At 38.2% G+C, this 14426-nt stretch overlaps 1 protein-coding gene across 3 annotated transcripts in view; it reads right to left on the bottom strand.

The window, feature by feature from the left end:
- Positions 1–14426, bottom strand: part of PLEKHA4 (pleckstrin homology domain containing A4) — a 102996-nt gene that overhangs the window by 16082 nt on the left and 72488 nt on the right. For all 3 annotated transcript variants that reach the window (XM_072425476.1, XM_072425475.1, XM_072425478.1), the window contains exons 2-8: positions 6730–6879; positions 5532–5639; positions 5103–5175; positions 4330–4430; positions 3127–3242; positions 1904–2338; positions 252–1281 (exon numbers count right to left, since the gene is read on the bottom strand). In XM_072425476.1, coding sequence (XP_072281577.1) covers positions 252–1281; positions 1904–2338; positions 3127–3242; positions 4330–4430; positions 5103–5175; positions 5532–5639; positions 6730–6816 — 1950 coding nt within the window. In that variant the 5' untranslated portion in view covers positions 6817–6879. The remainder of the gene's footprint in view (positions 1–251; positions 1282–1903; positions 2339–3126; positions 3243–4329; positions 4431–5102; positions 5176–5531; positions 5640–6729; positions 6880–14426) is intronic.

Raw genomic sequence — 14426 nt, 5'->3', positions numbered from 1 at the left:
CAGGACTACAAAAAAATGCAAACAACTGATAATGTAGGATTTTACTAGTAATCGTTTTGATTTTTGGATGTACTACTCAAAAGAAAGTCTGTTTTAGCCCAACAATCAAGCAAATCCAAAAAGTAAAAAACACTGAACTGCTGAGATCACATTACTAGCCTAATTTCCCAGACATGATCTTTAAACCACATTAGACTGATTCTCAAATTGGAAAATGCAAAATTAATTAGAAAATTTTTGTTTAACTATACCCTTGATCCTTGGCTTCGATGTCTTCTCATTGAGGGAGTTAGAGATAATTCGGCAGAATACTCTTCTACAATGACGCGTTCTGATGGAGTGCTTGGCCTCATTTGCATTCTGCTGTTAGGATAGCCATGAGCTCTAGAAGGTAAATTCATTCCACCCCCATCCATCATCCTTTCCTCTTCTGCTCCCAAAGGCTGTGATCTCCTGATATATCGATTGGGTCCCTTTGCCAACGTTGATGACACAAAAGGGTCATCAGATGGCAAGACGTCATATCTGTCGGATGGAGTTTGCGGTCTTGATGCAGATTTAACAATGTGACTTCTTGTTCTGGAGCTGGTGACATAGTATTCACTAGCTCTTTCTTCATTATGTCTGACAGCTCCAGAATTTGAAATCCTGTCTTCTGAAGGTAGGATGTCCACACGACCGATGGGTGTGTTGGATCGAACAGTGATCCTACCTAGGGAAGGAGATCCAGTCACAGCCACAAATACATCTTCATTGGATGGAGCTCTGTGCTTGGGGGACTGGATTTTAGGACTAAGACTTGGGGTAAGGGGGGTCTCTTTTCTGGTAGGACTACTCAAAGTTGGGGCAGCATTAGGGTGAGAATTGTCCAAGTAATGGCCAGGACTTTGATACTTCAAGTTAGGAGGAGGACTTCTCTTTATGATCCGGTGTCTGGTAACCTCTGAAGGGTTAGGTGGAAGTGATTGTGATCTTGTAGCCTTGGCATATCTTTGAGCCATGTACTCTATTTTTTCTGTTGAAGGACATGTTGCAGTTGAGGGAGAGGAAGAATGTGGGGCTATACTCCTTACATCCCGAGTTTCCACATTCTCATTTTGTTGCAAGAATTTTTCATCTCTTGCATTCCAATTTCTATCAACAACCTCAGAATTGTATATACGTGTAGGAAGCATGGCAGGAGAAGAGGGTGCAGAGCATGAAAAGGCAGAGGCATATTCATCATGTGGACATTCAAAACCATTGGGATGAGGTCTAGTAGGACTTCTGGATTGGTATTGCCTGTTGAAAATACACAATGAAAACCATGCAAATTAACATCTTCATAATAGAAAGTCTATTAGACGACGGTATGCACACTAATGTAGCAGATGCTCACTAAAGAGTTGAAGTGTAACTAAAGCTACAAATTTTTTTTTTTCCCCCAATTGGATTTTTAATGCAGTTCATGCACCTGGTAGAATATTCATTCGTCCCATTTGTCCTAGTAACTACTGTAGAGAGATTTTTACAGATGTGCACTTTAAAGTAGCATTTGATTATGCTTGAGCTATATCACCTTCGGCCGACCTGGTTTTGGCAAATAGGTCCAATATAGGACTTAATATATGAAACTACAAAGTATTGGGATATCAGGGCAATATCAAAAACTCAAATTTCCTGTTCTGTTATGCATTTCAAATATACCCAATACCCAAACTAGACAACGTAACAAATATGCTCATTATACGACTCCACCTAACCTTGCCCTTCACTTCATTCTGATGACCCCATTTCTACATCATAATGGGCTCAAAAACATTGTGCCATTATTTACATTTGTGTTGGGAAACAACTTGCATTCCAGCAACGGTAGATGGAATGTAAACTCCTAACAATTTACTTTAGGAAAGGATTTGCTTACTCTGCTGAGGGTTGCTCTCTATGAAAAGGAACCCACTCTTCATCCTCTGGTATGGAGTCTTTCCCCTCCAAAGACATCTTGCTTTCCACCTCTTGTCTGCTGTAAGTAAATTCTGTATTTCTCAAAGCACTCTCTGGTGTTGGTGGAGGGACAGACCCATTCTGGGACACAGATGTGTAATGCTGTATAGCATCTGTTAAGGATTCTCTAAGTCCACTGAACAAGCGGTCCTTCTCCAAGTCTCCATTTCTCTCCTGTTCTGGTAAACTGTCCCTGGAGCTTTCATCTTGCGATCTGGTCTCAGACAGGTGAGCAATCTCCAGGGACTCTGCACTTTTTCCATCATCACCCACAGTGTTTATTTCACTATGCGAAAAATCCTCATAGCTGGCATATAGTTCATCTTGTGGAGTCATGTTGTGGCCATGATTGTTTCTTTAAAACACAAGGAGAAAATGTTCAGTAATTATAGAATAGTCTACAAAATCTAAAATAATGTGATACAACAGAAATCAAGCTGCTCCTATTTGAAATTTGCATGTAATCATTGCCTGTGATAGCTGTTCGATGTAGAGGTTAATGTGTGCAAAATATAATATCCTGGATCACAGAAGTTCGGCAAACATTTTGGATAATGTATGATTCACCAGGAAACAGATCCCTTTCTTGCTTAGAGAATGGAATGCACATACTGGAAAAATTAACCAGAATGAAACATCAGGACTCGTTTGAGTTATGATGGCTCTCTCATGCCTACATAACAGCCTATTTTTAAGTCCAGGATTACAAAGATCTCATGTATGAAAGATAGTGTTTAATAATTTAAATAACCAAACGCTAATGATAAAAAAACAAATGAAATATGCATAAAACCTCTAGGTTTCCTTTAGACGCAAACACCTGGCTTCCTGGAATAACATTGATGAATTGGAAATCTCCTCCTATAAACATTAAAGCTTTTCACATTTTAAATTCATATTTTTTTGCATATTGTTCTTCCTGGAAGACACAAACCATTTTCCTTCCTGGAAGTCACCATTTCACCTAAACATTTATAATGTAAACATTTATAAGAGTCATGAATTACAACATTGTTTTCGCTGCAAGAATATTCAAAGTTTCATTAAAATTTTGATATATAGCCAACAGACTGTAAAAGAAGATCAGACTTCAGAGATCCCCTATACATGAAAAATATTAAACAAGATATCCAATATTTGTACCTATTTTTGCCGTCAGCGACTACTAGAGCAGACTGGTTCATGGCCCGGATCCAGGCATTCATGTCCTCTTGTGTATCGGCTCCAAAATAATAGGTCCTCATACCAGGATGTTCTGCCTGAAAGGTCAGAGCACATAAACCAGATATAAAACAGTGTCTTTATTCATGAGAACTGAATGTAGGGACGGCGAAGAGACAGAGTTGTCTGCAGTACCAGATTGCTGCTCTATTTTACACAGTAAATGATGTAATATAGACAACGTCTGTTTGGTCATTAAGGACAAAAGCCCCATTTCTCATCCCCTCCTGTTTTCATTTTGTAATAGAATAAAGTGTGATACACACTCCGACTTCACACACACTTACTCAGACTGAAAACATTAAATGTACTTCAGGAAGTTTTAAAGTGTACAAAAAGACTTTTCTTAGTTATGGAAATAAAGTGAAAATGTTAGACCAGCGTTCCTTAACCAGGATTCCGTGGAAACCTAGGGTTCCTGCAGAGCTTTCTAGAGGTGCCTTGAGCAACTTGTGACTCACAGATCAATTTAATGCACTAATGATCTTTTTGGCTATTTGTAAGCATGTAAAGTTTTCCACTGGCCAGCGATGTAAGATCCATTCTTCCTATTGACCATCTGGTTCATGTACTGTCATTTGTGGATACAGTATTTATAGCAGGGGTTCCCCTCATGTTAGAAAGGCTGGGTTAGATCATCTTTAAAGTTTCTAAATTTGTCTCCCCACTGGAAGATTTACCTCTTTTGTTTGATCCAGTGACATTGTCCCAGATACAGAGAGTAAGGAAAAAATACAAACATTTTGATCCATCAGCAAAGAAAAGAGGTTCTCTAACTGGGGACACAAGGACCTGTTACAACTTTCCATCCTGGGTATTCTGTTCACAGTTTATTACAGATCTATTTAGGTCTGTAGCATAAAAATCCAATTGTGCAGAAGCTTTTTGTAATAAAGACCAGCCACTGCAGTTTCATCATTTTTTCCGCCTTTACAGAGTGATTGGTCTTGGATCTTGGTAAATAATGGGAAGCAATGATACTGAGTGCACACCAAGTGGATTGATAACCTTTGTGGCTTTGTTGAGTTAATTTTATAAATTAGTTTTTGGAGGTCAGCTTTAATATATTGTAGCTTGATAAATAAGGACCATTGCTTCGATTTATTACATAGCTATAATGCATACCTTAAAACTGAATCTTCGATTTTTCACCTCCCTGGGGTTGGCCGGTAAAATTTCATAGCTCGGTAACAAAATGCTGCCAAGTACAGTCTCTTCTCGGCTGTCTGAAAATAAACATCACAACAACGCGAGAAAGTTTAGTAACTGAAATACTAAAACCTCTATCTCAGTCTCATCACTTTATAATTTTTAGAAAACCAAAAAAATGCATCTGATGTTCATCAAATAAATTGGGCAATAACTCTCTTAACATAAATCGAGGTATGTCAAAGTAAAATATATACAGTACATTTGTCCAAATTTTACCCCTCAAAGACCTTGAATGGAAAAATACTAGTAGAGCTGCCAGAAGTACACTTAGCTCCTATTGTGAGCTGAAAACACACAGCATCTTTATGGGGCGAGTGGCATCAGCCCAACCCATTTGTTTCTTTACTACACTACTCATCAATTTATCCCACTGTCTTCTTCTCTAAAGAATAGGCACTTACTTATGCCAAAATGTATACAAGGAAGGCTAAATATACACTAAGATGGCACAGAGAAGATCCAAATTTCTGACAATTTTAACATGATTTTATGCACAAGTATAAAAATATTTCCATTGCCATATTTAAAAGACCAAAAAGGGATCAAAACTTGCTATTGAGGTTTATTTATGCTATAAAAAACCTGAAAAAGTATTTATTACAATTAAGGGTATTTCACTGAACATAAATAGGCATACAAATATGTTTATGTATGAGCATTTTTAATAAAATTAAATTCTGAATTACCTCGGTAATAAAATAGGCAGAAATCAGACAGTACAAACCATCTTCTCTTCCAAAGTCGTAAACCTTGACTGTCCTAGGGGAGGGGAAAAAAAAAACAAACAACTTTCAGAGGCAAGAATCACTGTTAGCGATCTAATCTGTGATTAAAACATTTTGAAGTTTTTTAGACTGGCACTAGGGGGAGCCCTTTACTATTAATTTGCCATTAGGCAGGGAAAACAATTCCACAATACAGGAGTGATCACATCAAAATGTTATGCAAAGTGTTAAGCGAATAAACACAACAAATCAGACCGTGGACTGTTGAAGATATATCACTGTAGAAGAACTTGTGATTGATTGCTTTTTTTTTGTTGCATTTTGTTCACTGAATTAACGATTAGCAAAAGAAGAAAATACTGAAGAGCAACACAATATCTAATCACTGACCTGCTTATAAAGCCAGCCCCGAATTACTACAGGGGAATTGGGGTCCCTCTTAATAGAATATTCCCTTTTTCCAAATGTGTGCACTCTTTTTACTGATCTGGTTGATGGCTGAAAAAAAAGAAAGGTTAACAGTTATTTGTGATATCTAAGGTAATCACACATTTTAGTAACTTAACACGGGGCTAAAATCACCATTTGTCCAAAATTCTAAAAACTTTATAACATGAGGGCATCTTAGCAACCTAACCAGAAAAATGTATTACATTTCTACAGCACTAATGAAATAAATGGATAAACTGCTGTAACAAATACTGTTATCACCTTGAAAATGTAAGACAAAACTTCTGTTAAAAATACATATCAGCAGCTCTTAGAATTCTATGCTTCACCCAATGACAGGCTGACAAGAGTTGTTCTGACCATTCCTATTGGCTAGTTAGGAATTTGATCACATTATTAAGACATTTGAAAAGTGGTGAAGGGGTAGTTTAAACTTCAACACTGCCAACAAATATTTCCACTTTCCATTTGGAAGATGCACAGGATACTGAACCACAATAACGTTTGTAATAGAAAGTATTGTAAATTGATTATCTAGAAAATGCTACAGTGCTGGGTTTATTTCTATACTATTAAATAAGTGTGAATTGTTCATTTTATAACATTTATCAATTTTGCATTTAGTGAAGTCTTTACTATTCTTCAATACATTTGTGTTACATAAGTTATTTATTTTATATTTTGTCTACCACCTGCAAGCTAGTACCTAGCATGTATAATGTATGGTCCTCCCCCCCCCCCCCCCATATGTTTGGATGGGTTTCCTTTGGGGCCCTACAGTTTCCTCCCACATCCCAAAAACATGCAGTTGGGGTAATTGGCTACCCCCAAACTGACAGACTGAACAACCTAGAACTATAATAGGGACATTAGGTTGTAAGCACCTTTGAGGAACAATTAGCAACATGATTATAGACTTTGGAAAACGCTGCATTATATGTCGGCACTATAAAATACTAATTTATCAAAATGCTAGCATTACAAGAGCTTTCATTAATTGTAACAAAAGTAACTACATGTTTTATAGAAATAGAACACTTTCCATATTGGTGTTCTAAACAAAGCACACATTGAAAATTCAATGGAATGCCCCCACAAGCTATTGTGAGGAAGTATTCTATAGTAAAACTTTGCTCACCCTTGACCCCTGACTGACAGAGGTGGTTGTGGCAACGCTGCTGGCCACACTGAGGCCACTTCTGGGACGTTCCATTTCTTCAGTCATGGTTGGCAGCTTCTAACGAGAATGGAATTGGTCTCTTGCTGGGTCAGGAGTTCATCAAAGACCCTGTAAAATAAACACTTCATTAATGATCCATTCCTGGTTAGTCAGCCAGAAAAGCTAGGTATTAACAAGGCCTGAACAATTTATTGACTTTCACCAGCACCTCCAGCATGAGAAATAACAGAAACCAGAGACTCTCAATATAAAAGTCTAAGCAGGTTATGGGTGGCATAAACATAAAATCAAGTTTTTGAAAATAAAAAACCACCAAGAGATCTCAACCTTGAACTTTTAAGCCCTCCCAATGCTTTTGCCACCAAACCTTTCATATTCTATATTCATGATATGCAGGAGCCACACAGAACAGGTAGTTTTGTCATTTCCCTGGAGCTCTGCTTTAAGGTTACCAATTTATTAAAGCCAACAGCAACACTGTCCGTCCATATTGCTGGCACAGTGGAGCTGTTGCTGATAATCTGCAATTAGTTAATACTTTCTTCGGTTCTCCTCCCTACCCAGGCGTATAAATGGCTTTTTCTTCTTCTTGCTGCTTTGAGTACACTGACAAAAGTTCCAGTTATCAAGGGATAAAGCCCAATTATCATGCTGCCATCTTTGGAATGTTTGAACTATACGGGGTGGTGAAGAACATAAAGACGACATAGATCTGCCAAATTAAAGGAAACCTCAGCAAAATGTATTTTAAGTGAAGGAACTTAATCTAAAAATACTTTTTATCTCCTAAATTATGTATATTCTTGTTTGCAAGTTGGGAACTGTAAAAAGTTTTCAATAAGCGTTGGTTATTTACAATTGTTTCTCAAGTGTTATTACCATTATATACAGTAGCTTAATTCAAAACAACCACGTGCACTATATCAATCAGCTTTTGTAAAACAGTTATTATATTATGATTATATAATAGGATTATTAAATAATATGATGATTAATTATATTGTAATTATTATTTTATGATTATTTTGGTTTTTTTTTTTTTTTACAAATTTTTTGATTTTGCTACCAAAAAGAAAATATACAAGGGCTGGCATGGTAAAAATAAAAAATCCAAATTTGGATTTCATTTCTGGAGCTTACCCTCTAGAAATAGGTTACAATATTCCTGGACACAGCTGAATGTAAATGTTTATTTAGGGTAACAGGAGAGAAGGATGGAACACTTGAATCCAGTAATATACACAGCAGTTAAGCAGCAGAGTATTTTTGCCTTTGAAAACACTACATCACATGCAGCAGACACTGTGGAGATGGCAAGACACCTTGTTGTTTCAGCAGCTCTGAATTGACCCCGCTGACCTCCCAATCCATGAACGGAGGTGACTTTGTGTGTGAAACTTTATCAGGAAACTCTGCTTGCCAGCAACTTCCAGCAAAGCTGAAACACAATATATACAATCGAGAGAAGGAGGCAGATCAGGCCTAAGACTGGATCTTTCTTTAGAAGGGAGTAGGTCAATGTAATAGTGTATCCATGAGGGAGAAGAGAGGTAAGAAAGAATTTGGCTGGATTCCACAGGGGGGATACTGTGAACTCCACAGTTGAGGCCGACTAATATTTCAGCATTGTTCAGGGAATGTATGCATCCAGTAACACTTCAACTCCTGGGCACTTGCTCCAGATTAATGAGCCACATCCTTTTTTCTCCAGGGGTATTGTTCTTGTAGTTCATAAAAACAAACAAAACCAAGCCACAGATAAAAGTTGTCTTTTTTTTCCATTTTGGGCTACCCATGAAAGCTGAACTCCATGCAAATTACTTAATACATAAGTTAACAAACTGTTAACAAAAAAAAGTGCACAACGACGCCGACGAACAAGGAATCTCGCTGGAAACAAACGACCATTCTGGCAGACCTGATTGGGTGATGATCGTTTGTAATCTAGTGTGTGTATGGTCATTCAGTGATCCTGGATTGTTCTGGGATACACTTTCTCCTGTACGTCACTTCCTGCAAATTCCTAGTGTGTACATTATTGTTGGAATATATTTGAATGATCGTATCGTTACAGCATCTACAGAATTGTGCAGAATACGATTGTTCAAAATATTCAGGAATAATTGTGGATCTTTCGTTTTCAAACGATAATTATTACAAGTGTGTACCTAGCCTAAGTCACTCTACTTTCTCTTGCACCACAGCACAACCTGTTCGTTCACTGGACTACAGTATTCTCCCCAGAATTTTATTTCAAGTTGGGTGGGAAGATGCTATGGGCGGGAGACGGCCCCTGCATTGTGACTGAACTTTTCAGGTGGTTACAAAAAAATGCCGGGTGGTGCGCCCGGCTAAAAGGGGCTGGGGGGAACCATGGGCTAGTTTATTCCTCCACCAGGCTCAGCTCAGTTCCGCTGTATGGGGACATGGAGTGGATACCAATTGAAATTAGGATATCTGCACTGCTTGCACAAAAATACAATAAAAAGAGTGCATAAATATTGAGCCATCTTTAGTTATATTGGTTGTGATACAAGGTATCATAATTCAAAACAGCCTACTTTTGTTGTTTCAAAAGAAAACCTGACAATAGACATTTCAAGTGCTCCTATTGCTTTTAAGGCTTATGACAGAAAAAGCTCTGGGACTGTATCCTAATTTTTCCCCAACTCAAAAGGAACAAGTATGCAAGAGAGAAGGTCGGACCTGAAGAGTTGGAGCACAGGTATACCCGAAACAAAAAGTGCACCGCACAACTGGCCTATGTATACGTCTGACTATGTGGAGCAGAAGGGTATCCAATAGTACACGTAGGGACATTTAGCGGATTACTTTTTAAAGCTGCCATCAAGTTTATTTTTACTATAAACCCAAAAACCTAAACAACATTCTTCAATTCAATCTTATGTACCAAACTAAATTTGACTTTGTGTGACGTGCATAGTTAATGTAAAATAATTTGACCAATATATGTACCGGTATATTTTAAAATCTGATAAAATTATGGATATTTCACATCAACTGTTGTCCAACCACAAAGCATTTGCCCTAGAAGAGGGAGATACTGTAGATCAAGTTGGCAGCCTCTCTACACATTTGCACAGACTGGCCTATATCATAAGACAACAGACGGTTTGACATGCGTTAGTAGACCCTTTGTGTCTGAGTGCACGGTCTACAACTCTGGGGCCTGTTACCAGGATCAAGAGTGTGTGGGAGAGATTGTGCCAAGAACAAGGACCCTTTAACAATGGAAAGAATGTCCTCCACCTACAAATCTGAGGAGTCAGAGTTCATACCAGGAAACAATGAATGTCCTATTCACGCCAACACGAGAAAGGTCAGCAACAGCCACTGGTACACTGAACTCTTCTGCATGCTACAGTAACATCTATTGACTCTTTTCTCCAATTAAATTATATCTATGGTCTGGAACAAAATGTACATTACAGGCTTCCATTCTGTGTTTTTGCACCATGTTGGAAAATTTTTAAAAGAAATTTGAGCTATTTGTGAAAAATGACACTTACGGAAATTGCTAATTGAATTGCCAGAAACCTATATGATGGAAACTCTATACAGTATTTATCGACTGCGCTATCCCTGTGAAAGCCATTTCTGGTAATACATTCAGCAATTTCCAGAAGTGTCATTTGCCACAACTAGCTCAAAAATCTTGCAAAATATATCTTACATGGTGCAAAAAACAAAACAGAAGCTTTATATTCAGGGTGGGCAATTTGACTGTGCTTTTGTAATGACTGCTAAACTCTCACTTGTGATCTTGAGAAAATGTTTTTTTTGTTATATGAGCAACACTAGAAAGCATCTGATGTATCACAATTTCCAAAAGAACTATCTTTGGCTATCGTTTTCTAGTTTTTTGTTGGTTTGTTTAATTACAGTAAAATGATCGATCACTTTGACATTTAATAGGATATTTCTCCCCTTATATTTTCACTCATAGTCTCTTCATTTAGCAAGAGTTGTGCAGTCAACATCCCAACACTACTCCCCAGACATTGCTTCCATGTTTTCCTCAAAATCATTTTCTATCTGTTGTGGCAATACATTTATTGCAAGATTCAACAGATCCATAAGCTAACATAAGGCGACATCAGCAATACACAAAAGAGAAATGTATAACCACAAGCAAAGCCCTAGAAGTGTAGATTGAAAACCTTAATACGATCTATAGTTGTGGAAAAAAACTGCAGGACATTTCTACACTGTCAATGTGGATAGAGAAGATCTGAAGAACCCACCACCTGACGAGGACAGAGGTCAATTCGTTTTATAAAGGCAACCCTTGATCACTCACCCCTTGAACTTGGTCACCCTGGCCCACAACAGATGCAGAGGTTATAGGGCTGTCACCATGAGGTCTTACTGAAGCAACAGGTTTCCAAGTTGAAATGAAAGCCGAGACCATTAGATTCTGGATTTAATTAGCTGCTCATAATGTAGAGGGCAAGCTGCTCTTTAATGGAAAATAAAAAACAAACATTCACAAACCCATAAAGGTGAATATTTGGAATCCCATTCATGTTTTGTAACCACAGGAGGAAAATACCAAAGACAGTCATCTTTCTATGACTAGGAGAAGCTTTTAACACTAAAATTTTGGTTTCACAACTACACCTGTTAAACATAAATTTGTTTTTTGTGTTCTACAATTGTAAGAGTAGATATTCTTAAAGAGATGCACTTTTAGGTTTGTTTTTGATATACGTGTAGGTAAAATAGATCAACAATAATATCAATATACAATTAAAAAATGCCAGATTCTGTATTCTATTCTGCAATAGAGCCTTCTGGCAGGGGTTGTAAATCTTTCCTTACACTTGGCAACCCTAAAAAAAAAAGTCTTTTAAGTCTCCAGTTTTGTATAAACCACAGGCAGGTTACCTTGTCTAAGCTAGGTAAACCTACTACGTGCACATAGGAGTTGAGTAAGCAGAGACATTTTGGACTGTCTATTCCCAGGATTCTGAAAGTAATTTCTGTTGCAGTCTTGATAACAAATTATGACCAGTTTCTTGATGATCCTAGTTATTCACCTCTCTTTTCTGGATGATCTTTGTCATGCGCCCGCCCTGACCTTTTCAGTGTTTAACCCTACCCTTGTACAAGGCTGAATTTTTACCGGGCCGCTGTTGCCACTCTCTGAGGACTATCTGAAAGCCGTCTGCTACAGAGCCCGTCATCTCTTACATGGCGCTCTGGTGAACAACAGATGGTTTCTTAGCCCATGGGTCTCAACTCTTTAGGGTCTAAATTTGCCTCGAGCACTGGACCCACTACTTCCAAGGCAGAATAACAAGGATAAAAAAATGAACAGAGCCAGAGTTTACAAAAGAACCCGTTTCTTAAATATGTCAGCTCATCATAACATAATGCCAAAAACATCACTAAGGGATGATCATTAGAAGACGTAAGTCAAATTATTGCTCATTTTTTGCTAGGGGTCTTGCAGACTATTAAAAAAGCCATTCGAACAATATTGTATCCTACCACAGCAGTATACACTTCATATATGTAGTTCACAATACCACAGGGAAGTGCAAGTTATCCCAAACACCTCCGTATGAGGAGCTGGAAAACTGATCAGTCAGAGAAATATTTAGGTCCAAGATGTTTCGAGCAAAACAACAGCTGTTTTTAAACCAAAACTATCCTCAATCTGCAAGTATATTAGAAGCTGGAGAGCAGTGCGATCATGTGTACAAGCCTGTTATATATTCAGAAAGTGATGACTGGTGTACAAAAACCTCTATAGTGAGGCTGAAAAAACGTAGGCGTTTCCTGAGGGACATCAATATTTAATAACTAAAGCAAATGTAAGAATTTTAGATCATGTAAAGTAAAGGATAACTTCACTTTTGTGCAGATTTGTAAAAACAAAGCCTTAAGTTTTCATTTTGCTAAAGCATTTTTTGAAACATATGGTCCATTATAGGATAGCTGGTGACATCCTTCCTTGCACCGCCAGCTTCCAAAATAAAAAACAGCAGGCTGCCTATCTGGTGCTCTGATGGCTATGAATTGCAAGTAAAAAAAAAAAAAAATATACCTTGCCTTTTTGACTAATATTCTAGGTTTTTCAGAAACAAATTGTTTCTAAAAGCACAACAAACATCTCCAGGTGTCTCTACCATGGGTCAGTTCTCCTAAGCAACATCGCCATAACCAGGGGTGAACAAAATGGGGTGCAAAGAGTGCCCCCATCCCAAATCAGTTCTGCACACCGGCCCACTTACATCCCCCACTGCCCAGAACCCCAAGTTCAGTCCATCTACCACAACTCCCCATCCTTCCCACCTCCCAAAAAAACACACAAAAGGAATACATGATTCGGGGCTCTTAAGTACTAAACTTAAAATCCATTTACAAAAAGGCTCAAGGGTAAGAGAAGACAAAGAATAAAGCACAGTCATGAGGAGGAGTTTTTTCAGTTGAATTTCTCATTTAGGGTCATCTAACTGGCCTTAAACAGGTGTGCAGCTAGTTGTACACTATTTCAGTAGCGCAGCTGTTAATGACTTTGCCTTTTCCTCATCCCCTCTTTATCTTAACTTCCCACTCTTTCCATCTGTAGCAGTGACAGGCAGTCGATGGAATGTGCGTCCTGCTATTCGCCATGGGAACTATCGTCACCTATTTTTGGAGAGTGAACAAACTGCATAGTAGCGCAGCACATGACAATCTACCCAGCCTGGACCATCGTTGGTCATCGAAGCACAATGTGATACTCTATCGGTTTGCACAAATATTTTATCGGGTTATTCAATCTTGTCACATTATAGGTAAAGTTATGTACATGAGAAGTGTGGAGCTTCCCTCTTTGTTCTATATAGCACATTTAACTTTAAAGCAATTGTAACCTGAAAAAATTTACAAAATAAAGATGTCCCTGCAAAGATATGAAATACAACTTTTGCTTCCATAAGTTTTATTGTTCCTCACACTGCATGCCAGTATATTCTGCCAACCCTTGTGGCACTACTCTATCCTGTTGTGATGTAGGCACAAATCAAAAGGAATCATCGCATGATGTGGGGGAACCATCTTTTGTCCTCCATGACAACTCCTATAACAAGGATGATGGTAGGGGTAGATTTACTTTCTTGCACTTACAAAGTCTTACACAGTCTTTTGTCATCGGAAAGGATCATGAAAGATACCTTCCAACAACAAATATTGCACGTGTACACAGCCCAATGGTTGCTGCCTGTTTTAAAGCTGACATTTTGTAAGTGAAGCTTTGCAGCATCTGTACCAAACTTTATATGCATACTTTTTATTATTTATTATGCAGAACTGTACAAAGTTTATAGTCATGGGGGCTCACAATCTAATGTCCCTACCATAGTCATATGTTTTTAATACAGGTCAATTTTGGGGGAGAAGCCAATTACCCTTACTGCAAATTTTATGAAGGTGGGAGGAAACCGGAGTACCCGGAGAAGACCCACACAAACATGGAAACGGCAAACTCCATGCAGATAGTGTCCTGGTTGAGATTGGTGTAGTGTCCTGGGACCCAGCGCTGCAAAGGCCAGAGTGCTAACCTCTGAGCCACCATGCTGCCCAAGCTTTTTTTTAAAGAATTCTACCATGATGGAAGTACAAGGGTGAAGTAGCGTTTAAAAAGT

Source organism: Pyxicephalus adspersus, chromosome 11 (assembly GCF_032062135.1).
Source record: "Pyxicephalus adspersus chromosome 11, UCB_Pads_2.0, whole genome shotgun sequence".
NCBI lineage: Eukaryota > Metazoa > Chordata > Amphibia > Anura > Pyxicephalidae > Pyxicephalus > Pyxicephalus adspersus.
This window is presented reverse-complemented; position numbering and strand designations above follow the sequence as displayed.